The 25,395-nt window shown below is 39.2% G+C and overlaps 1 protein-coding gene and 2 non-coding genes across 4 annotated transcripts; all 3 read left to right on the forward strand.

The window, feature by feature from the left end:
• The first annotated feature begins 1,406 nt into the window (after positions 1-1,406).
• On the forward strand, positions 1,407-1,525 carry LOC128440942 (5S ribosomal RNA). Its single transcript, XR_008338649.1, has one exon. It is a non-coding gene; the product is annotated as a 5S ribosomal RNA (ribosomal RNA).
• A 2,038-nt stretch (positions 1,526-3,563) lies between these two features.
• Positions 3,564-3,682, forward strand: LOC128440943 (5S ribosomal RNA). The gene has a single exon (XR_008338650.1). It is a non-coding gene; the product is annotated as a 5S ribosomal RNA (ribosomal RNA).
• Positions 3,683-7,132: 3,450 nt separating this feature from the next.
• Positions 7,133-24,800, forward strand: LOC128440872 (alpha-2-macroglobulin). 2 transcript variants are annotated; one of them, XM_053423714.1, is made up of 35 exons: positions 7,133-7,292; positions 7,459-7,639; positions 7,741-7,897; positions 8,369-8,421; positions 8,883-8,903; positions 10,047-10,212; positions 10,300-10,384; positions 10,487-10,631; positions 11,551-11,668; positions 11,797-11,906; positions 11,996-12,163; positions 12,405-12,632; positions 13,097-13,160; positions 13,301-13,446; positions 14,534-14,683; positions 15,179-15,319; positions 15,406-15,499; positions 16,351-16,474; positions 16,827-17,052; positions 17,677-17,803; positions 17,989-18,110; positions 18,221-18,272; positions 18,586-18,669; positions 19,280-19,456; positions 19,544-19,619; positions 20,462-20,618; positions 20,848-20,922; positions 21,917-22,079; positions 22,176-22,363; positions 23,033-23,245; positions 23,791-23,903; positions 24,093-24,183; positions 24,262-24,330; positions 24,419-24,524; positions 24,646-24,800. In XM_053423714.1, exons 1-35 carry the CDS (start codon positions 7,207-7,209, stop codon positions 24,702-24,704), a joined length of 4,335 nt encoding a protein of 1,444 aa, XP_053279689.1. In that variant the 5' UTR covers positions 7,133-7,206; the 3' UTR covers positions 24,705-24,800. The 2 variants fall into 2 exon arrangements, with proteins under 2 accessions (XP_053279689.1, XP_053279690.1); XM_053423715.1 differs by lacking the exons at positions 10,047-10,212; positions 10,300-10,384; positions 10,487-10,631.
• The last annotated feature ends 595 nt before the right edge of the window (positions 24,801-25,395 follow it).

Below are 25,395 nucleotides of genomic sequence, written 5' to 3' on the forward strand. Positions count from 1 at the left end.
TTTCTAGACCCCTCTTTGTCCCGCTTAGGCCTAGCCCCCAAGTTCTCATATCCTTGAACATCTTCATCAGACTCCTCGGTGTTCCATCCAACTCCTTCACGATCCTCATCCATGGCCGCCGCCCCTTCCAGCTCCATAGCCATGGCCCTCGGTTTGGCCACCTCTTCAGCCTCCTCTGTAGTTGCTAGCACTGACACTTGGGATCGTAACCCACTTCTCGCTCTGCCTCTGCCAGGCTTGTTAAAACCTCTGCGGCCTGCCATCCCACCACTGCCACCAATTGTCACACCCCGCCTCGGGTGAAGGTAATGTAACCTTAAAAAGACTGGACTTTCAAACCCAAAGATGGCAAGGCACACAGTTGCAAATTGGTTTATAACAACATTTATTCTCCCAAAGTGTCAAAATAAGTGCACAACATACATAGGAGGCCAAAACCCAAACATCTGCAAATAGTCAAATAAAACCATATTCAAAACCAATTCCACAATCAAATAATTCAATCAATTCAAATAATCAATAATCAAATATTCTCTTGTAATAAATCAAAGCATATTCAAAATCAAATACCGGTACTTCAAATAATCAATGTCAATAAATCAAATAATCCATTAGCAAAATAAATGCAAATTAAACTCAATTACAACATAATAGAATAATCACCTCAGTAGATATTCCGTGGAGAGCTGAGCACCCTGCACAACACCGACAACCTCCTCCGGCAACAGCATGCAGCAGACTGTCAGAAGGACAGCACCTCACCCCTTATATACCCCATGGCCCCTCCCACTAGACAGGCCCAATCAACAGGGGGATTATAATACTGAGCATTTTGCCAACCAACCATGAATACACTCATCAAAAAATACAGCATGCATGTTAATGTTACTTTCATTTAGCAGATTAGTGATTTTCACTAGTACATTTAAAATTGTCACTCATTAATGTCCAATGTCAAGGTCCAGTGTCCCCCTTTGACACAAGGGAAAATGGTTTGGCCCAAACATGGCCAATCAGCCCAATCAGTTGCAGCAGGTATTTCCTGACACCATATTTAAAGCCCTCAGCCCCACCCTGACTCTTTTAGTCTGCAGTACAGAGCCGTGGTGAGCGGGTAAGATTGTTTGTGAGTGTTTGAACAAAGAGAATGTATGCTTGAGGGCCTTGCCGCTCACACCATCCATCAATGCGCGCCGCCGACAGGCAGCCAAACAGGGACAGTGGTCTAAACTGTCACAGATTTGTTTTTCTTGCAACATTGTAAAAAAAAAAATGCACCTTGAGCTTCTATTTCCTTAACATTAAATAACAATAAAAACCCAGCTTCAATGGTCACAAAGCAACAATAGTAATTATGATGGTGGTGGTTCACATGTATAAATAAGGTATTGTGGCTGGACTCCTTTGCTTACGGCCATACCACCCTGAACACGCCCGATCTCGTCCGATCTCGGAAGCTAAGCAGGGTCGGGCCTGGTTAGTACTTGGATGGGAGACCGCCTGGGAATACCAGGTGCTGTAAGCTTTTTCCAATTTTCTTTGCAACCAGCAGAGGGTGCTGTTGCTGCTGCTTCAAAGGAGAAACGTCTTGGAAAGAGCACGAAAGACTGGCCATCAAAGAAACGAAGGATATGGAACACACACATCATCACTGAAGGAAGAGAGTGAACATTCCAATGACTTTTGACATTCCAACCACTACTTTATTCATGTAATAGTAACATATCATTCTCAAAATGTCCTGTTTGGAGAGAAGGATGAAAGAGCAGCGAGTTTACTCACCATCAAAAGAAGAAACAGTGAATGACACCGTGACATTATCACTGAAGGAAATTATTGAAAACTGTAATGATTTGTTTTTCTTGCAACATTGTAAAAAAAAAATGCACCTTGAGCTTCTATTTCCTTAACATTAAATAACAATAAAAACCCAGCTTCAATGGTCACAAAGCAACGATAGATAGATAGATAGATAGATTACTTTATTCCTCCCCGAAGGGAAATTAAGTCGTCATAGCAGCCGGTACATTTGAATACAATAAAATACAATACGATAGAATAAAATAAAAAATATTGAGGTAGAAAGAATAAAAAACAGAAACACAAGATAAATAGGTAGATAAGGTGCAGTGGCAGATGATGGTAATAGTACTGATGATAGGATGGTAATGTTATTGTTAGACAGTATATAAAAAATAGTACAGTATATATAGTATATAATATAACATAATATATATTTATATATGATAGTAATTATACCAATATACTAGCAGTATATAGTAATAATGGCAGCAACAGTATATATAATAATAATAGTAAATATAATAATAATAATAATAACATGTACACATGTATAAACATGTGTATATAGACTTATACAAATAATATACAAAGAGTATGATATAATATATGATATATAGTAAGGGTATAAATATAAGTATTTGACGATACAATAGATAATATAATATACTATGAGTGTAAGAATATGTAGACAGTGTGCAAAAGACAGTATTGTTGTATAAAATGATATACAGTATCAATATGGTTTATATTAACGCATATCACATGATGTGGAGTAAGTGTTCCAGTATATGGAGCGGAGTGTTGTACAGGGTACACAGTGCAAGGAGACAGGTATATTTAGTGCAGTTCTCTGATGGTGGCTCTGACAGAGGTAGATGAGTTGTACAGTCTTATTGCGGTTGGGAGGAACGATTTCCTGTATCGTTCCTTAGAGCAGCGGGGTTGAATGAGTCTGTGGCTGAAGCTGCTCCTTAGCTTGTCCAGTGTTTTGTGGAGGGGGTGAGAGGGATTGTCCATGATTGCCAGCAGTTTTGCCAGCATCCTGTCCTCCACCACCTCCTCCAGGGTGACAAGCTTAGAGACAACCACAGACTCTGCCTTCCTAATGAGTTTTTTCAGTTTGTTGGCGTCCTTAGCCTTGATGCCCGCACCCCAGGACACCACAGCAAAGAAGATGGTGCACGCCACAACAGACTTATAGAACATCTGCAGCATCTTGTTGCAGACATTGAAGGACCTGAGCCTCCTCAGGAAGTAAAGCCGGCTCAGGCCCTTCTTGTAGACGGCCCCTGTGTAGGTGGACCAGTCCAGTTTATTGTCCAGTGTGACACCCAGGTACTTGTATGCAGGGACCACCTCCACAGCCGTCCCACCGATGCAGACAGGAGAGGGCAGGGGCTTGTTCCTCCTGAAATCCACCACCATCTCCCTCGTCTTCGTCACGTTGAGCTGCATGCGGTTCTCCCCACACCACTTCACAAAGCGGTCAACCAGGTCCCTGTACTCAGCCTCCCTCCCGCCCTCAACACACCCCACAATGGCCATGTCATCAGAGAACTTCTGCAGATGACACGTCTCTGTGCAGTGCTTAAAGTCAGCAGTGTATGTGGTGAAGAGGAAGGGGGGCAGTACAGTTCCCTGGGGGCCCCGATGTTACTGATCAGACGAACAGACACACAGTTCTGTAATCTCCCAAACTGTGGTAATCATTATGGTGGTGGTTCACATGTATAAAGTAGGTATTGTGGCTGGACTCCTTTGCTTACGGCCATACCACCCTGAACACGCCCGATCTCGTCCGATCTCGGAAGCTAAGCAGGGTCGGGCCTGGTTAGTACTTGGATGGGAGACCGCCTGGGAATACCAGGTGCTGTAAGCTTTTTCCAATTTTCTTTGCAACCAGCAGAGTGTGCTGTTGCTGCTGCTTCAAAGGAGAAACGTCTTGGAAAGAGCACGAAAGACTGGCCATCAAAGAAACGAAGGATATGGAACACACACATCATCACTGAAGGAAGAGAGAGAACATTCCAAAGACTTTTGACATTCCAACCACTACTTTATTCATGTAATAGTAACATATCATTCTCAAAATGTCCTGTTTGGAGAGAAGGATGAAAGAGCAGCGAGTTTACTCACCTACAGAAGAAGAAACAGTGTATGACACCGTGACATTATCACTGAAGGAAATTATTGAAAACTGTAATGATTTGTTTTTCTTGCAACATTGTAAAAAAAAAAATGCACCTTGAGCTTCTATTTCCTTAACATTAAATAACAATAAAAACCCAGCTTCAATGGTCACAAAGCAACAATAGTAATCATGATGGTGGTGGTTCACATGTATAAATAAGGTATTGTGGCTGGACTCCTTCGCTTACGGCCATACCACCCTGAACACGCCCGATCTCGTCCGATCTCGGACGCTAAGCAGGGTCGGGCCTGGTTAGTACTTGTGTAGTGATTTACAAATGGTTCAGAGATGACAGTTAATGTCAATTCGGTTCAACAAGTATCCAGAATAAGACGGGACGGGAGGCTGAGATATCAATACAAAATACAATTTATTTAATAGATGCAAATGATTTAAAACAGACTGCTCAAACAGTAAAGTGACATGTGCAAAGGTTGGAAAGGCTGGCCTGGACTTGATATAAATGACAGCTTAAAATAGAGAAATTAGAGGCTCCAGACCCAATTGTACAATGCTAAAATATCATGCATTAAAAACCAAACACAACACACTTTAAGAAAATCACTGCAAACGATATACAACAACAAAATGACAAAAGAGGGCCTCTACTTTATGGAGCCAATAATTCACCACCATTCAAGTCACTACCACTGAATTGCACAGTCCCAGTCAACCGTATATATTGCACCTTGCAATAGAACAAAACAAAACACAAAGAAACAAATAATCAAACCAAATAATCTAAATGAAATCTAAAGTGGGAAAAAACAGTGACCGTAACTATTTAGCTGGAGGCAGCCCTATAAAACAAACATGTTATAGTTAGGTCACACAATTTAAACACATTTATAATATTTAAAAACATTTACAAACATAAAAACACATCCTTATCTCATACCTTTAATTCATTAAAATAAAGCAGGGACAGCGTGCATCCACGGTGACGCCGACACAGTCGCACACAGACACAGCTTCACGCTGGGCTCTAAGGACAAACTTCAGTTACAATTTGCGGACACTTTCTCTGTGATCGCCGTTAACATTAAATAACTTCCAGCAACTTACTGCGACAAACAATTGCGACCACACGTGCTGCGCTCACGCTAAACTTCCGCACACACCCACAGGACCGGCAGTGGGGGGAGAGAGAGGACGAGGGAGAGTGCCAAGGTGTCCCTAAATAAACTCCTCCGCCTCCCCGCAGCCTATAGGAGCCGCCGTACGGTCAGGTCAATCAACACACCCAGAGCGGGGAAAATGACACTACCAAAAGTATAAACCTTTATTAAGAACTGTCCCGCTACACTTGGATGGGAGACCGCCTGGGAATACCAGGTTCTGTAAGCTTTTTCCAATTTTCTTTGCAACCAGCAGAGGGTGCTGTTGCTGCTGCTTCAAAGGAGAAACGTCTTGGAAAGAGCACGAAAGACTGGCCATTAATTCAAACTCCACATGACAATGGGAATTTACGGACAGCCGAGATGAAATGCTACCACTCTTGTCTTACCTTATAGTTAGTTTAATGTTAGTTTACTTTTTTTTTGCCCTAGGTTGCAGCATTTACCATTTATCGTTTTGCATTTAGTGGCATCGATTTAAGGTTTGCTTTGCCCTTGTGTGTGTGAACAAATGGATTAAAAGCACAGATTTGTCGAGTTGAAATTGGCTTTTTAACTGTTTTGACCAGCAGTGCCCACAGCCTGAACCATTTTTCATGAATAGACGTTGACCAAAGTGCTCTGGAGCCAAGACAGGGAAGATACATTTTATTAAATTAAACAATAAAGTAGAAACTATATAGTAAAATAAAATCACATAAATACAAGTTTCAACTTATTTAAAAAGCCAGAGACTATGGTGAGGTCCTCATGTGGAGGAGAAACAACCGAAAAGGCCTGATATCATTCTCAGGACTTCCAGAAGCATCTGATCTGCAGACCTCAATGATATTATGGGTGAGTGTAAATGAAAAAAATCCAAATCCAATAGGCATGCACAACGTGTTCGGTTTAGTTTTTGGTCTCACCCATCTGCTTTTACAAAAAAATAGGCTGTACTTGTGCTCTCTCTCTTTTGCAATAATTAACTTCATGTTTGAACAGAATATACTATATGCAACGGTAAAGCATGGGTCAAAAAGGACGTGTTTGCTAGCTCAGATCAGGGGCTTTAATTGCGTAATTGTAAATTTTTTACCAGTGTGTATGAAGACTGATCTGAAGACTTTGTCATCAAAGTCGGTGTTTATCTTCAGATATTTACTTGTATCTGAGTGTAACCTGGATCAGACTTGATCCTGTTCCAGGTCATATATGCCGAAGCAGCTGCAGAGAGTTGCGAACAGGAGGGGACTGATTCATACAGATAAAAATCAGTGCCCGCATGAATTGCATGCATATTCATTTGTTGCATATATATGTCTATGTTTTATAAAGACTTTAACACATACAAATAGTTTGAATCGCACATCACTTTGTGTGTTGTAATCCAGCAAAGTTCGAGGACTTTATCAGTCCAAAGGTTTACTTACTGGTGAAAAAAGTGTCTACTTTGACCTAAGTCAGAGGGGTTAGCATGCCAAAACCAAACATCCCCTGCTGGGTAAAGGGCAACGTTGCAGAACCCAACAAGGATACCTGCAGCTGTGGTATCCTTCTTTTACAACAACGTTAGTGGATGTATGCAGTTTTTTTAAGTAATTGTAAACACACTAAAAAGGAAATTCACTCTTTTCGCGTTGCTAGCAGAGGAGTTTGTCTTTCTGTTTGCTCCATTATACAACGGCATATACACAATACACAATATAATAGCTTTGGAGCATCTACACCCAGTTAAAATATTGTCCTGACGTTCCAGCTCTAGTTTCTAGTTTGTCACTTGTTGTAATTTGGTCCTGCAGAGCCTATTTTTAACTTTTTTTAGATTTGAACTTATATACTTTTTGAATATTAAACTTACATTATTCAGACAATAATGCACAATATTAAATATATTTAAAGGCATCTCTGACACAGTCTTATACGCTAAGTCTATAAAGGATTGACTTACGACTCAAGACTTACTGGAAATTAAATAGAGCAGTTGCATGAGAGTGTGTGGGGGGATACAGTATGTCTGTGTGTGGGTGGGTGTGTGTTCGGAGGGTGGGGTGGCGGGGGTTCTGTATCAGCGGGTATAACAGATGCTGACTGTGAGGATCATCTCAGTCAGTCATGGGTCGTCCTTGGATTCAGATGTGGACATGGACACTCTGTGTCCTCTTGAGCTGCATGTGTGTCGCTCAAGTCATGGCAGGACCGTAAGTTTGCCTGTTTTTTTTTTTTGTGTGTGTGTGTACTTTTCTTTTCAAACTAGGGTTTAGATCTTGTTGATTCGCTACAAAGGTTTGTGTTGGTGTTCCCTGTGTTTGAGATCCAGTGTGACAGGCTACCCAATGGCATGTGTTTATGTTTCTGTGTCTATAGGCATTACATGGTAGCCATCCCTGCAGTTCTTGAGGCTGGAGCTGAAACCAAATTTTGTGCGAGTCTCCTGAAGCCCAACGAGACTCTGGACATGACCATCACTCTGATTTCTGCTGAAATGAACACAACCCTTCTGAAAAAATCTTCCAGTCAGGAGTTTCATGACTGCGTTGATTTTAAGGTCAGCTCATGAGAAAGGCTTTTATTCCAAAGACATGTTCATTTATTCAGTATTAACACACATAGTTCTCCTGGTGCCTACAAAATATGTTTCTTTCACAGGTTCCCCTGGTGCAGAATCAAGAGGTGTACAACTTTGAGGTGGAGTTGAAAGGCAAAACCTTTTACTCAAAAGAAGTGAGGAAAGTCAAGGCCACTGTCTACCAACCGATGACGTTTGTCCAAACAGATAAACCCATCTACCTCCCTGGACAAACAAGTAATTTTGATCTAATGATCTATGTTGTTGTGCAGAATATGAGGTTTATCAGTTATTGACAGATTTCTACTTTAAAATCCACGGAATTTTTGGGCTCAGGGACGACAGATACTCGTCGAGGCCTCAGGGCCTGATGGGAAACAACTGGCTCACTCACCTGGTCTACGATGACAGACTAAATATCTTACAGATCAATTAAGAAAATACATCTTATCTTGTTTTATCACGTTTTGCTTTAATTTTACTCTGGTATTTTAATTTCAATTCAGTTGGGTCTTATGTGTTGGAGGCTTCCTGAGGGAATCAGAAACAGAGAGACAACAGAGAGAATGTTTTTAAAGCCAAACAGTAACAGCCTCTTTTGTAATCTCAGGTTTGGTAGTTACGTTATCAGCTCTGTGCAGACCGCAGTTGAAGTGGCCGGATATGATATTTAGCAAAAGCCTCATTTAACCTCTTTGAATTTCTCAGTGCATTTCAGAGTCGTCACACTGGACAGCAGGATGAGACCCACCAATAGGCTGGTGAGTATTTGAACTGTCTCCATCTTGTAGATTCCACTCACAAACCACAGAATCAGTGATTCTGTGTGACAACGGTGCAGGTTTGATTTGGCTGAATGGGTTAAACTGAAAATCAGTAAAGTAATGAAGTGACAGACATAAATTTGCCCTTTAACCACAGTTGCTGTATTTCTCTAATAAGTCAGCTCCTGATGAAGGGTCAATAGGACAAACAGGACTCTGTTTGCGGAGTCAATAGACAATAGTCAATAGACCTGTTAATGTTGTTGTGTTAATGAAGAAAATAAAATCGGTCTCTGCATTAGATAATTGATAGCGACACATCAGAGCTTTAGCTGCTCGATACTATTGTGTTGTTGATTTCCTACCCACCCTGATTAGGACAATGCCTGATGAGATCAATGTAAAGCAACCTGTCTTTCAACATAGTTCTCTTTGTTTCTTTCATTCTTCTCTTGCAGTACAATATAATTGAAGTTGAGGTAAGTCTTACATCCACACTACAATACACTCACACTTTAATACACTGTATACTGGAGGTAGAGGAGCTTTACATATTGGTAAAATGTAAACCTCCCAAAATCATCAAGTACCCCATGAGTAAACAAGTCAACAAAATGTTTTGTGAGTATTTCAAAATTCTAAAACTTTAAGAGTAAATAAACTTTTAAAGATTTGGCAACCAACCTATCAAATTTGGCTTCATTGAAACAAGAGGGTTTACATGTGAACAACTGTTACAACATTGATGAAAGTTAAATCTTTTACATATTTGTGCTTTTTCATTTTTAACTGGCCCATATTGTGCAAAATATATGTTCTGGGCTTTTACTATCCGTAATTACTTGAATGGGTCAGTAGGGACCCTTCATGTACAAAAACAGTCTCTCCACAGACTTTTTCATTCAGTCCATTCTAAGAAATATGTTACAGGAACGTTACGTTTCGTACCTCCTCTCCGTGTGTGATGTCATCGTGGAATCGCAATCCTCTCGTGACCCCATTCAGCCGATACCAGTCCAGCTTCTGAGGAGGGGCTCATAAATAATTAATGAGGCATGCGAAAACAGCCTATTCTGCCCGCAGCTCCAGAGAGTGGCAGAAGAGAAGACATAGAAATACACATTGCAGCAGTTTTTTTTACTTCAAACCACTGATATCATATTAGGGGTACCAATACCTCAAATTAAATCCCAGAAAGGTGTAAAATATGTGCCCTTTATATCAAGTCAATATGTTCTGGTGAATGAAAAATCTTAATTCAATCTGTGGTTGTCAACCAGTGTTCAATGATATGGAAAAGCTAATCAATGCCAGTAAATCGACCTTTGCAGACGATTTCTTTTCAGATTACATTAAATATTTTTGTTAATGAAATGTTCATTTGTTTCTGTATATAAAGTGTCTGTAATTTGACAGTGTGTTGCTAAGGCTTTTAGAGTAGTTGAAAAATAACACTGTATGTAGTTGAAGTGTGGGCTTATAGTTGGGTTAAATTTGATCAGAAGGAGAATATGAAATGCTGAGCAGCATGTTGAGAGCTGTATTTCTGTGTGACATCCCTTTACATGAGTTTCATTTTGTGTCATAAACACATGTTCCTTCCCATTTAATTTATGAAACAGGATTCTAATCATAACCGAGTTGCACAGTGGCTGAATAAAACAGCCGATAGCAGCATACTGCAACTTTCTTACTCCTTGAACTCTGAGGCCCAGGAAGGAACCTACCAGGTTATTGTGACCGTTGGCGAGGTTAAAATATATCACAGTTTCAAGGTGGAGAAATATGGTAAGTTATGGCAATTTAAGAAAAAAAGAAACCATTTCCATCTACCCGCAATGTAGCAAATGTGTAATAACCATATTTCATCCACAGTTTTGCCTAAATTTGATGTAAAAATAACGGCAGATGATATCGTCAGCATTGAGCAGGAAGAAATACACTCTGAAATATGTGCAAAGTAAGTCAAAACCTTTGCTTCACATGTGTACTCCCAAAATACTGTAACTCTGATTAAGTTCCAGTTGTTTTTTTGTCTACTTGTCAACAATGTGCTTCGTAGGTATACATATGGACAACCTGTGCCAGGCAGTGTCAAAGTTAAGGTCTGCCGACCTCTTAGTCACTATTATGTTGCTATAGTTACTCCTGATAATCCAGAGGGACTTCCTGACATAACACCCCCATGCTACGAGGAGACAAAGGAGGTAGAGTGGACAGAATCATCTCTCAGCAGAAACAAGGAGTAAAGTGTAACTGTGTTTTTCTGTGTATCAGTGTGGGTAAGGTGACATGTACTTCATTCAAATATAAATGTATTCATTTACTTTATTTACCATATCTATTTATTTATTTACTTTTGTATGCCAGTGTAAGACTGAGTAAACCCCACCCATCTCATTAACATACAGACACAGAAATACAGAACAAAATGAAATGAAAATGCAGATTGCATTCTTGGAAGAGTGTTTTGGTCTTGTTATCAATGATACAGGCGGAACATGAGGGTGCGCTGAGGCTAAAGGTAAATCTGACTGGCTACTTGCTTGTATGGCAGTGGTATGAAAGCCATTTGGCCCCCTCAGTAGTTCAGACATCTTTACCTCTTTACCTTTTTAAACTAAATGCTTTCCCTTTTTAGAACATAGGACAAGATGGAGGATATTCCTTGTTCTACCGCACTAATTAATACCTAACGCCAGTTGATGGTAGTGGATGTAAGGGACATAAATAAATATTGGGAAAATATTAAAAATATATATATATATTTATATAATACGTTCATGTTTCAAACTGTATGTATTGTGTATTTATTTATGTATAAGATTATTATTGATATTTTTAAATGATTTATTTATTTATTCCTTTTTTATTTTGGCAGTTTCAGTCCTAAATACTCACGTAAATTACAATGGCATTTGTTAATGGTTACCAGGTTCGTTACTTTGATGCTCTGAACATTTTCCAGGTTAAACTGTAATGTCAGTCTGCAGAACATAGTAGTCTGAGAAGAGCATGACCCTCAGACTGTAAATATTGAGAAACTACTAAGGTGAAATCTGAACGAATAAAAGGAGTTTAAGTTTGAATTACATCCATCTAATCTCATTTCATTTGTGATTTTAGACGGGAAAGAAAGGTTGTGCCACTTTTAACTTCAAGATGACAACTTTCACAAAACTCGACCAAAAGGTGCTTCAAGATTACTTGGATCTGATTGTTGAAGTGGAAGAGGAAGGGACAGGCAAGTCTTTGTAATATTTTATATTTTATTCATACATCAAAGAGATATTTTGAAGCAAATTTATACAGTACATTTTACTTGAACAACATGTTGCATACATCAATGTAACATGGAGGATTCCTGCATAGGTATTTCCCTCCAACAAATGAAGAGACTGCAGATTTCATATGTTATCGGAAAGCTGATGTTCATTGACACACCCAAGATTTATGACAAAGGATCAAATGTGGAAGGAAAAGTAAGTGCAGATTGTTCCCTTCACGTCGTCACTATCATTCGACGAAAGCGATCTGTATCCTCACTGACACAACGCCCTGCCCCTAACAGGTTAAAGCGGTTCACTTCAATGATACACCCATAGCTGACAAGAAGGTCTACCTGATTAAAGGTGTGAGGTGGTCCTCATGCCTGCTGCAGAATCTCACCTCTGACAGCGATGGTGTGGCCACTTTCTCATTCTCCACAGCTGAACTCAATGGAGAGATCAACCTGCACGTAAGTAGGTGATAACTCGTCAGCCACATAAAACACCTTCATGACAATGACAACATGGCACAAGAGTGAGAAGCTAAGGTGTTTTCTAAAAGTACAGCAGCGGATCATGGGTGCACCATTGTATAGTGGCCATATTGCAACAAGAACTGTGTCTTTACTTTGACATTTAGCTTTTCTATGATAACTGAACTCACTTTCCAATGTATTCTTCCACTTCTCTCGTTTCTTTTCTACAATATAGGTTAGTAATAAACCAACACTGGGCTACTCTGGTTATAGAACTCGATACTACGAGACTGGCCAACACACAGTGTCTATGAGCCAGCCTCCCTCTGCTGACACCCAAACAGTCAGCTCCCTGGAGGTGGTGAAGAAGACAAATCCACTGTCTTGTGACACAAAAGAAGAGATCTCCATCAAATACACTGTCGTTGGAGAGAAAGGGGCCTCGGTAATGGTGATGTACCTGGTGAGTTGTCGGTGAACTATTTCTCAGCTTATGAGAAGATGTTTTTCACAGAAATATGTACATGGAAAATGTATTTTAAAATGACATTCATATCAGTTTTTGACATCTGACTTAAAAGATCATTGCAGGCCCTTCGCATTAGCACAGAGTTTGGTAGAACTTCTATTAGTTTCTTTGCGCCTACGGCCTGGCACTCATTACAAAGTGTCCTTAAAATAATAACGTATGCATATGCATCATATTTACTGTGTTAATTTATTCACTCTATCTGTTTATGTGTATTTTATTGTATACCCTCAATTGACTTAATTTCAAATGAGAGCGTCCCTCAATCAATTTCGATTAGAAATAAAAGCTCATAAAATTGAATCAAAAAACCTCTACTTGTAATCTAGTATGCCAGGGAATGAGTTTTTATTTTTGCATGACTCATTTATTCAGCCATTTTGTCTCAAACTCTCTAGGTCTTATCCAGAGGAGCCATCATCATGCAAGGATTTAAACACATTGAAGTTCAAGACCTTCCAGGTGAGCAGAGACAGGCTTTAATCAAGAATCTGGAATATCTCATATTTAAGATTTACATGGAATGAAAATATACTTGCACTGCTGTTTTAGTACATGGAGACATGTGGATGATACTTGTTTTTTATAACTTCACCTTTTAGTGACTGAGGGTGGGATATCCTTTGAGTTAAATGTGCATCCAAATATAGCGCCAGAAGTCCAGGTCTTAGCCTACGCCGTCCTCCCCAGTGAGACTGTGATCGCTAACAGTGCTGACTTCTCCGTAGAGAAGTGCTTCAGTCACAAGGTCAGTATAGAAGAAAACATCAGGCACCAGCTACGCTTGTCAGATTCATGTGCAGAAGGTGTTTGCCACATAATGTGGATATGAACCCAGGTTATCCACAAGGATATGGATGTTACCGCTCAGTTTGTGTGTGTTTGCATATGCAGCCCTGTCCTATAGAAGGAGAGGATAGAGAATTTGAGCAAAAGGGAGCGGATCAAAACAAGGCTTCTTATTAATATATGGCCAATAATAAAAATCAAACAGTTAATTAGATTTGAAAGGCCACAATGAGCATTTATGAATCAATAAATCAATTAGCTAGATGGCACTTAGAAGGACTGATATAAAGTTTGTGTTTATGTAGAAAAACCACACTCACATCAGATTAATTACTTTTACCTGAGTTCAGTGACAAACCAGACATGTTGTGTTGTCATCTGTGTACGACAAGTTCACTTGTGTCATGATTCATGTCCTTCATCTTAAGTCATAAAGTGCAGATCAACATCTCAGTCAGCCAATCCACAGAGAATAGATCATTTATGACAGCTCTGATGCTCTGACCTCGTCCATCACCATAAGGAAGAACAAGCCTGAGCACAAAAGGGAGTTGAGAATGGCAACACTAACTTTAGCACGTAATATCCTTAATAACTGAGATTGGTTTTGCTGTATGGGACTGCCCTCAACAAAAGTGTGCCAACAGCACATGCAGGTCACCACCATGTTCTCTGGTGTTCATGTGTGGAATAAGTCACCATAGTTTGGCATAACCCAAACTGTAGTGTGTATAAAAGTGCACAATCACCCCTGTCAGCAGTCAAGTCTGTAGCTCTCCACATCTGACCTGAAGTTTGATCAAGCTTTAAAATACAGGACATCACCAAACTCAAGTTCATTTATACAGCAAACTCTGACAGGTCAATCTGCCATGTGGCCACTCCCCTCCCGAACACATACTACCTCCTTCATCTTTTGTGACATTTTTTTTTAAATTGTAAGAAGTTTGGTAGAATATACATTAATGTCCCTGTCAATATTATAGGCTCTAGTCTTATTGAAATAAAGTCCAGATGGTGTGATGTGTGTTTTCTGTGTTTGTCAGGTGTCGCTGGAGTTTCTTCCATCCTCAGCAGTCCCAGGAGAGGAGACCACCATGCAGCTGAAGGCCCAACCAGACTCCCTGTGTGGAGTGAGCGCTGTCGACCAGAGCGTCCTCATCATGAGACCAGGGGAGGGCCTGACTGCAGACAAGGTAACTGCTCCTCTACAAATAGATGCTGACATCCTGGAGTTTTATTCTAGTTTTCCTCTACAAAATCTTTTCCACCGTTAATAATATCAATTACCCAGAGGCTATGGCTTTATGTTCTGATTGTTTTTCTTGTCCCTCTTCCAGGGAGGTACACTTGTTACCACCAGTGTAACATAGCTGTTTAATGCAGTTCAATGCTAATTATGTTACCTTTAAAGGGATAGTTCATCCAGAAGGGGACATTTTCTAATTGTGTTTGAATCCACAAAACCCTTTTGGAGTTTCAGGGGTAAATAGTGTAGCTGATTAGTGACCTATCTTCAGACGTAATACAACAAACAGAAAACCATAACAATCTCATACCAATCGTGTAGTAGATAACGAGTGTTTTGTACTTGACAACCACCTTTTGAGATGAAGCTGCCCTAAATCTACGAATACAGTCATCAGATCTTCATGCAGCAGTTTCAAGCTTTCAACCTTTTTTCTTTACAGATTTTTAACTTGTTGCCTGTCACCAAAAGGTCTTATGTTCCATATGATGTACATGATGCAGTAGAATGCTTGCGGGTTAGACCAAGAAGATACATTCATCCACATCCTTCTGAGAGAACTGATGCATTTAAAGTTTTTGAGGTAAATCCACATACAGATACCTTCATAATAAAGGATTGCATTTTTTTTAATTGCAGTTAATGGTTGTATGTTGTTTGAATGTCTAGAGGGTTGGACTGAAGATGGCAACAAACTTGTTTATCCAAATGCCTCCATGCCTCAACTTCAGAGGAAGAGAATACCATCAATACCACCAACAACGTAAGTATGCTAACTGCTCTGCACTGGTAAGAAACACATACTGGATTAGGTGCAATAAAACAATTCACAGTGTTACTGCTAGTGGTTGAGGAAGTACTGAAATATTTTACTCAAGTTACAGTATAAATGAAAAAACTAAAATAAACTCAAGTATAAGTAAGAGGACCACATTATCATTTCTATTGTTTCTACTTATTCTTGTATAAGTAAATACTTTCTTTTAAATAGTTGTAAAATTATTGAGAGTAAAAGTACATGCCGAGTGTAGCCTATTCATCGTTCCATTTTTCCTACATTTATTTATAGATTTCCCACATATACTTAACAATATTATAGACACACCATTGCCCCTTAAACCCCCAACCACTACAATATCAATACATTCATAATACACATTTTTTAAATCAACATTGCGACCCCACCCTGCATCTAATAATAGGAAAAATAAAATAATGACAATCAGCAGCACATAATACAAACACAATATAATAAGTGGCTAACCAATGATGGTACACATTAACAATTTAACACTTTACGGGGCTCCCGACCGCTCCGGACATCCAACAGTCTGCTCTCTTTATTTTATTTGTTAATCATCCTCTGGATCCATTTTTTAAGATAGGAAATGACAGGGCTCCATACTTCTTTCCTTTTACAATGTAGGTAAACTTTTCCATTGACATATCTATTTAAAAAAAAAAAAAAAATCTATTATCTATAAATCTACTTCAGTAAAATATACATCATGAAAAATGTACTTAAATACAGTAACTAAGTCAATTTACTACGTTCCAATCCCACCACTGGTTACTACTGTCTCTCCATTTGAATCATTTTTTGTTTCTTTTCAGGTGTTTCATATCAAGCAACTCCTCTAAACCGAATGGCCAGTGCCCCAGGCTCTCTTCTTCCAGCTATAGAGACAGTCCGTACTTTCTTCCCCGAGACTTGGATATGGGACCTGATGGAAGTTGGGTGAGCTTGTATATGAATCGAATACTAGTACAACTTTACATTATTACATTGTTGGATGTGTAAATTTGAGTTTTTCTTTCTGACTGTCTGCTTTTCCCTGCAAACTGTTTATTACATTATATTATACCAGAGAATTATTCCTTCTTATTAATTAATCCGCCTCAAACAGTTTTATAACATACTGTCATTTTTTGTATTTTGTGTGTAGAATGTTTTTTCTAAACATGCAGACGGAATTTAGAAAACTTTGTGTTCATCCTACCTGGTTAATCTGCATGACTATTAATAGTCAAATACGTTAAGTTTTTTTCTAGCTCACAGTATCTGTGTCTCTGTGTATTTGTTAATCCAGAGCATCCGGGACGAAGGATGTGTCCCTCCTTGTCCCTGATACCATCACCACCTGGGAGACGGAGGCTTTCTGTTTGTCCCCTCAGGGTTTTGGCTTGGCTCCTCGTAAAGAAATCACCGTCTTCCAGCCCTTCTTCCTCGAGCTCACGATGCCCTACTCCATCATCCGGGGGGAGCACTTTGAACTGAAGGCAACCATCTTCAACTACCTTTCCAGCTGCATCATGGTAAAGGAAGTTTTAAAAAGCCTGTAAACTAATGTCTGCATGGCAACAATCTAGCATCATAATGACAACATTAACTTTCTGATGTTTGGTAGATCTTATGTTCTCTAGCTAAATACAAACGTGAGGTTAAAGGAAATGTTTTGCAGGGTTGTTGAAATTACTTTAAGCAGCCAAATTCATTGTGAAATCATAATTTGATTCCATTTTAGTTTTTTAAATAACTGTTATGAACAATTGAGATTACAAATACTTCACTAACCCTTCTGTGGAGACCCTGTGGGCATCCTACACATATAGTGCAATGTTGATGATGCCCTTTAATATATATTGAATTCATGTGTACACTAATGAATGTACATCACACCTTATGAATTAGTTATGAATTAAACAAGTATCTAATATGTCTCATTTAAACAGTTAATATATATAATGATGCAAGATGCACATTTTAAAGATAAACAGTGGTTACGGCTGCATTTTGGTTTAATCCTAATTTTATTAGTATCAACGTGACTGAGACGTGGAATCAGGTTTGTATGTCTCCAAACATGCAGCAGTTTGAGGATTTGTTCACATTCGCTTCACATCAGCAGTTTCAAATATATTGTTGTGTCTCTTGAACAGGTCTCTGTGACGCCAGCACACTCCTTAGATTACACCCTCACCCCCCTCTCTGGTGATAAGTACACTTCCTGTTTGTGTGGCAATGAGCGCTTGACCCTCAGCTGGAACATGTCACCTACAGCTTTAGGTGAGGCAAGCTTTCATCCACACTTTTGCCAAGGTAGTGGAATGAGTGTGTCGGTTTCCACATGTTTTAAATCTCTGTGAAATCAGGGAAATCCATCACAGTGGCAAAATACTTTTGAAATTTATCGGATCTGAGATAATTGTCAATCAAGTTTCAAACAGGGTTTAATTAAAAACATTTCTAAGGGGTTGTGAATGTGTCGGTGACTGCTGAGGCTGTGGCATCTCACACTTCCTGTGACAATGAGATAGTGAGCGTTCCAGCAAGAGGCCGTATCGACATGGTCACCCGACCACTCATAGTAAAGGTAGTTGTTTTTAATATATAATAGCAATGGTCTTTATTCCTTAAGCCCAAAAAAAAATACAAGTTGGAAACTCTTCAACTCCCCTTATTCCCTATCTCTTTCCCTCTCAGGCTGAGGGAACTGAAATGACAAAGACCCACAACCTGCTGCTCTGTCCAAAAGGTAAGTTGACCACCAGTTGCAAAAAGGTAGCATACATTGGTTATTTTGGCCTTTCAGCCAAGTTAAGTGAGAGCATCTCCAAATCTTCAAAAGTCATTACTTAAATGCATTTCATACATTTTGTCCATACAAATGTAATATTTTAATTATTTTGCTTCAAGACAGACCAATGTTTCATTCATTTTATTGCTCCATCAGAACTGCTATGATTCAGGATCCACTAACTGTTCATAAATCTGAATTACGTCTTTGTTTTGATCCTGACCGTGGCTTGAGTTTGTCTCTAAGGTGGTTGTTGTCTGTCCGTACACAGGAGAGGCTTTGACAGAGGAAGTAGAGTTACAGCTCCCTGAGAATGTGATCGATGGATCAGCTCGTGCCTCACTATCAGTTCTGGGTAAACGGATAAACTAATTTTGCAGAGTTAACAGTTCACCTTTTTCTTGATGCCTCAGAAATGAGGACATTGATAGTAAAAAGGGACGTTTGGATGTTGATGTTATTGTCCTTCTTGAGAGATTGCATTTGCTCGTATAATGCAACCAATGCACTTTCATGCAAAATACAGAATATAGTTATTTAGTCAATACAATTATTATAATAATAACTTTATTTGTAAAGCACCTATCTAAACAAGGTTATAAAGTGCTTCACACAAAAAATCCAGGGCAAAAATTAAGAATGAATTATAATAAAAGGTATTCAGTTCAGTTCAATCTTGAGGGTTATGACATAAAAAGGTCAAGACCTTAAATTTGTAGAGAAACCCAAGAGTTCCCACAAATGTTCAGATTGGTGTTGAATTGCTGAAGCACTTGTGATTTCAGATAATACTTGTATAAAGAACACAATTTCTATAGTTAAGAATTCAGTACAGTTGAGGGAAAATACCAAAACTCCTTTAGTGCATGGCCTTCTGTATCAGCTGTGTTTGAAGCTTGTTAACATGGTTTTATATCAGTGTGTCAAGTCATTTACATGTTTAGTGAGTCACTGTATTTGTGCAGGCGACATCCTGGGTCGAGCCCTGAAAAACCTGGATGGGCTGCTTAGGATGCCGTATGGATGTGGTGAGCAGAACATGGCGCTTCTGGCCCCCAACATCTACATCCTCCAGTACCTGAAAAACACACAGCAGCTGACACCGGCCATCATGGAGAAGTCTACCAACTTCCTGTCAAGCGGTGAGCCTCAGTTAGCTTCAGCTGAATAATCTAGGACTGGTGTGAATCATTATGCCCTAATAAAATTTAATTTATTTTATTCCATAGGTTACCAGAGACAGCTGAACTACAAACATATTGATGGAGCTTACAGCACATTTGGATCAGGAACAGGGAACACTTGGTGAGAAATAACTGATGTACATAGAATTATTTTAATTACCTACTTATTCCACAGTTGTCTGTGTTTCTGTATGCATCACACTTGGCATGTGTATTATTAATGGCCCAGGGAAGTGCCCTGTAGCAGTCATCGGGGGCGAGGCAGTGTGCTAATGGCCAGCCTGTGAACTGAGTCTATCGGATTGTGGGTGCTGATCTCCGTCATGACAACAACAGTCAAAGCACAAAGTTTGTTTTGTTGCTGCAATGCCTTATATCAAGTTGAATTGAACAGCTTTTATTTTGAAAAGTTGTTAACTGAAGATTGTGTCAGAACTCTCAAATAGCTAACTTGCGATGTTTACAAAAATAACAGCAGTTCAATTTAGCATTTTCAATTGTATATAAAACCCAAAGTAATATTTATCAATCAAATTCAGTTTAATTCTATGAAAACATTGAATTTATAATCTTCATTGCAGATTAACCAGGTAGCATGAACACAAAGTTTTCTAACTTCACTCTTCGCCATAGACTGTTTATAAAACGCTTTGCACACAATGTCCAGCACACAAACAATAAAAAGGGACAGTGTATTCTAGAACTGTTTGAGAAGGACTCACTAATGTCAAGGGATATTTCTGAAGTAGCTTTAGAGCTTTAACAAACAACTAGAGAATATGCCATTCCAAACAGGCAGGTTAAGAACGGGCCCTGCACTAGTTGGTACCTTATGCATGACCTAGCCAAACTTATGACCTATACCATATTGTGTTATGTTCGGTATCATGAAGTGTGATACAGAACAAGTGCGTCTCCTTATTTTCCTTTTGTCAGTGTCTAACTGTGTTTTGATGTCCTCAGGCTAACTGCTTTCGTGTTGAGATCTTTTGCCAAAGCAAAATCGTTCATCTACATTGACCCAAGGAATATTGAATCATCTAAAACTTGGCTGGAGGAAAAACAACGTAAAAATGGCTGTTTTGAACAGTCAGGAAAACTTTTTAACAACAGGATGAAGGTGAGCTTTTTGTACCTGTAGATTGTGATTAAAACAATATAACTATAGACATTTTATTATCACTGAGTAATATCTTGCTGTACTTTATTTACAATGTGTGGGTGAAATTCGTTTGTTTGATGGAATTAAAGTTAATGTGGCTGCAAGCGCAAAATCATATTTGTTAAGTGGGTCCCTGTGCGTTTCATACACAGTGATGCGATATGTGAATATTGTTCCCTTCCTACAGGGTGGTGTGTCTGATGAAGTGACGCTTACTGCTTACATCACTGCCGGTTTCTTGGAAATGAATTCGTCCACTGATGTGAGTAAACTCCCTCCCAAAAATTATCTCACGCTGTTTCACTCCAAACTTCACAATTACAAGATAAACCTATATGCGCACCAATCGCCACTCCATTGATAAAGAAAACAAATAATTTTAGCTTTCTTTTAATTAAAGAGTTATTTGGTGAAAGCACCCCTCTATGCCAAAAAGGGTGAAGGGGTCAAACGTTTAATCCTGTTTTATGCTGACAACCCTGCTATGAAAGTATTATAGTGCATGAATAGTAATATTGCACATGAGATAACAAAGTGATATCACACATTGTGTTGGCAATATGCAGATTGGTGGAAATAACACCTCTACTGTTTGACTTGAGTAACAAGCTGATGATGACCTCAGATTTTAAATCTGGTGGCTTTGCTCGACACAGCCACAACAAAACTGTTTTGTGACTAAACTACAAAAATGTCTCACTATACTTCCCATTTTATGGCATCTGTTTCAGTACAGTATTAAGCTCTGATTGTTTCACCAACTGCTCATGTTTTCAAAGAAAGTTTTACACAAATTTAAACTGAATTAACTTTTTATTATTAGTAGTTTTGTTTGTACTAATGAGTGAAATACAGAAATCTTCCCACTTGCCACTCGTTAGTATACAATTTTTTTTTGTGAGTGTAACAATTAATCCTGATTCACAATTAACAATATAATATGCACTATTACAATGTATAAACCTAACCTAACTATAACAACGGCTACTTTTCATCATGGAGACTTCAGATTGAAAAAACTATCTTAACACAAACAGTTCTTTTAGTTTAGTGTAGTCATAAAATAATGACCTGTCTTTGTAGTGCCTTACAACACTAGTTGTTGATTAGCTACTTCTGTATCTTTCTTCATTATTTAATTGAATGGTTCTGAAGATGGACTGAAGACAATATTTATAGTGACAATATCTCAATTCTGAGTTTTATTGTTGTTATGTATTGGCACATACTTTCTCAATCTAAAATATATGTTACAGGATGCTGTGGTGAAGAAGAGCCTGTCCTGCCTTAAGGAGTCCGCCAATGACCTCAGCAACACCTACACCACAGCTCTGTTGGCATACGTCTTTACCCTGGCAGGAGACATGGAGACCCGTGCTCACCTCCTGACGCACCTTGACAGAGTTGGACACAAACAAGGCAAGCTGCCGTCCTCCTCAAGGAAATCGTTCTGCCTTCACTTACTGTCACTGTAGCTGACCTTATGCCTGTATGTTTTGGATGGGTGTGTTTTAGGGGGTTTCCTCCATTGGTCTCAGACAGCAACAGAAACATCGGCCTCTCTGTCTGTTGAGATCAGCTCCTATGTGATGCTGGCCAAACTCAGTGCCTCGCCCATTGCTGAAGACCTGGGCTACACCTCTCGCATTGTCAGATGGCTGACGGGTCAGCAGAACTATTATGGAGGCTTCTCGTCCACACAGGTATAAGCCAAACAGAGGATGATGTGTGCTTAGAGCTGTCATGTGAAAACCATGTGTCCACGTGTGTGTTTGTGTAAATGGTAAATGGCTTTGTATTTATATAGCGCTTTTCTTGATGACCACTCAAAGCGCTTTACAGTACAGTTCTACATTCACCCATTCACACACACAATCATACAATGCATCTATTTGCGGCACTTAGTTATTCTATAGGGGGCCATTCGGGGTTCAGCATTTTGCCCAAGGACACTTTGGCATGCAGATGGGTCAGACTGGGGATCAACCTGCTGACCTTCAGGTTGGAGGACAACCACTCTACCCCTCAGCCACAGCCGTCCACTGTGTGTGTGTGTATGCCAATAGAGCGGGTATCTAAATGCTGTATTTACAGTTTATGATTTAGATTGTAAGTAGGATTAAGAATATTACATCCTATTTCATCTGTAAAATTCCAAATAATAGTTTTTTTTTAGAAAAAAAATGAAATTCTGTTTAATTCCTTATCGTGATAAAGATAAAATTTTGTTTACTTTCAACATGCACCATGCACCATTGTCAGCTTTTACATTTTAATGGTGACCTTCCACCTCTTCCTGCTGTATGTGTAAACACAAGTGATTATATGTCTAAAGATTTAAAGTAACATAAAGTATTTTATGTGTCTTGTAGGACACAGTGGTGGCTCTTCAGGCTCTGGCTCTTTACTCCACTCTGGTATTCAGTCCAGACGGTTCAAGCACAGTGATGGTCCAGTCCCCCAGTGGTCAGCTGTCATTTGATGTGAACAGGGACAACAAACTGCTGTACCAGGAGAAGACGCTACAGGACGTGATAGGAAAGTACAGCGTGAAGGTGAAGGGCAGCGCGTGTGCTTCAATACAGGTCAGTTAACACTGGAGCTATAACTGCTTCTGTTGGATAAATGCTCACCTCAACAGGCTTACAGTAGCAGTGCAGATAGTCTGAAAGTGCTGCATCTCCAATTATATGTGGTGTCTGTATGCAGAGAGCTTTGCTTCTCATTTTTAATTAAATGAGCAGGTCTGACTATTCAAATAACTGGATTTTGATTTTAATGAAATGACCAGTCCTAAACTCTTACAATCTGGGAAATGACTTGATGCTACATAAAGCCATTAAACATGACAGAACTAAGATCATTTTGCATGACCATCACACTTCAGGGTTTTTTGGGTAGATAATCAGCATAGATTGAACGCTCCCGGAATTATCAGAAGCGGTGAATCAGGTCCAAAAACATCCAGATTATCCTGTTTTGTGCAGCAACCTAAAATCTGGACGTGTAAATGTGACTCCCTTGAAAACAACATGGTTCTTCTGTTCCATAAATTTGAGGAAAGGAAATTCTTGATATTCTATTTCAGTATTTTGAATCTTATACTTTACCTTGTCTCCCTATTTCTCAGATTAGTCTTAACTACAACATCCCAACTCCGACTGAAGTCACATCCTTCAGTGTTGAGGTCAAGCCAGAGGCTGACTGCGCCAAAAACAAACTCAGTCTGTTGCTAAAGTGCCTGTAAGTAATCTACTCCCACAAGTTACACTAATGATGGAGGTGTACTGACATTTTTGTCAAACAATGCTCTGTATATACCAGTGTGTACTTGATGGTGGATGAACCAGTATGCCAACATTCTCCAGCATATCCTAACTGTGAGGACAATGGTGAAGGTATGGGACTTCACATCTTTATGGTTCATTGCAGATATCATGGAAAAGAGAATAATACAAACATGGTGATCCTGGACATCAAAATGCTCTCTGGCTTTGTCCCAGATCCACAGTCTTTGAAGGAGGTGAGTTATTAGTGTAACTTAGACTAGTTTACATCCGTTATTGATGAGAAACCCAGTTGATTATCCTCCCCCCCACAGCTCAAAGGCGCCCTGCTGGTGGATCGTGTTGAAGAAAAGGAGGATCATGTTATGGTGTACATCCGGGAGGTAAGCGGAATTCCCAGTGAGGGTCAAGAGATAATAATTTTCTTATTGTTACTAATTGTGTAATCTGTATTTTCTTTTTAACCAACAGCTACCAAAGGACATACCCATCAACTACAGGTTACGTCTCATCCAGGAGCTGCCAGTGCAGAACCTGAAGCCAGCCGTGGTCAAGATGTATGACTACTACCAGCCAAGTAAATATAACACTCACACAGACAAACCCTAAGTCCCTTTACAGAGACCAGATCAAGCATATATGAAGAAAGGTTATATTTTTGAAAAATCCATCTCTCCTTCTTTTCTTCTTTTTCTCAGGTGACCAGGCTGAGACAGAATACATCTACACTTGTGCTGCAGGTAACAATACATGGTGATTCAAGAACATTCTAACCCAACCACAAAAACGAATAATGTCTTTAATTGGTCAGAAGGCTCTATGGCAGTCGAGAGTAACTCCACAAAGAACCATCAATCCCTTTTGAAACCACATTTAAATTAACTGCATCTGGATTTTTATTTGGATCATCACCAAATTACACACACACAAAAATATCAGTCCACTTAAAAAAACTGATTTGTTTCATCAAGATCCATGAATTATTGTCTGAGAAAAATGTTGAAAAGCACAATATCTCACAATGTTAAAGAATGTGAAAAAATTGCTCCTGAAGCCGCACCAAAATGGTATCGGTTCTTCATCACCGATACCATATAATTCCAAGATTCATTGTAATTTGTTCAGTTCTTTTTCTGTAATGCTCTTAACTAAGCAGAAGTAAACATAACTTCCTTGGCAGATTGATGTCAACAACAACTCTGGACTTTACAGGGAATATAATATACTAATTTTAGCAGTTAACACAAATGCTTAACACATTTCTGTCTATATACTGTATTTGTTTGAGATGAAACTAATGGAGAATAAAACAATGGGATTTGAATGTCCAACTTAGTTCTCTTATGCTTTACTGTGTGTTTTACACTGTTTCAAATGTTTGCAGGTGCAGCTTCAGCAGTTAATTTATTCATACACATATCGGAAACCACATGGCAGCTTAGTGTGGA

This window comes from Pleuronectes platessa, chromosome 5, assembly GCF_947347685.1.
Source record: "Pleuronectes platessa chromosome 5, fPlePla1.1, whole genome shotgun sequence".
In the NCBI taxonomy this organism is placed as follows: Eukaryota; Metazoa; Chordata; class Actinopteri; order Pleuronectiformes; family Pleuronectidae; genus Pleuronectes; species Pleuronectes platessa.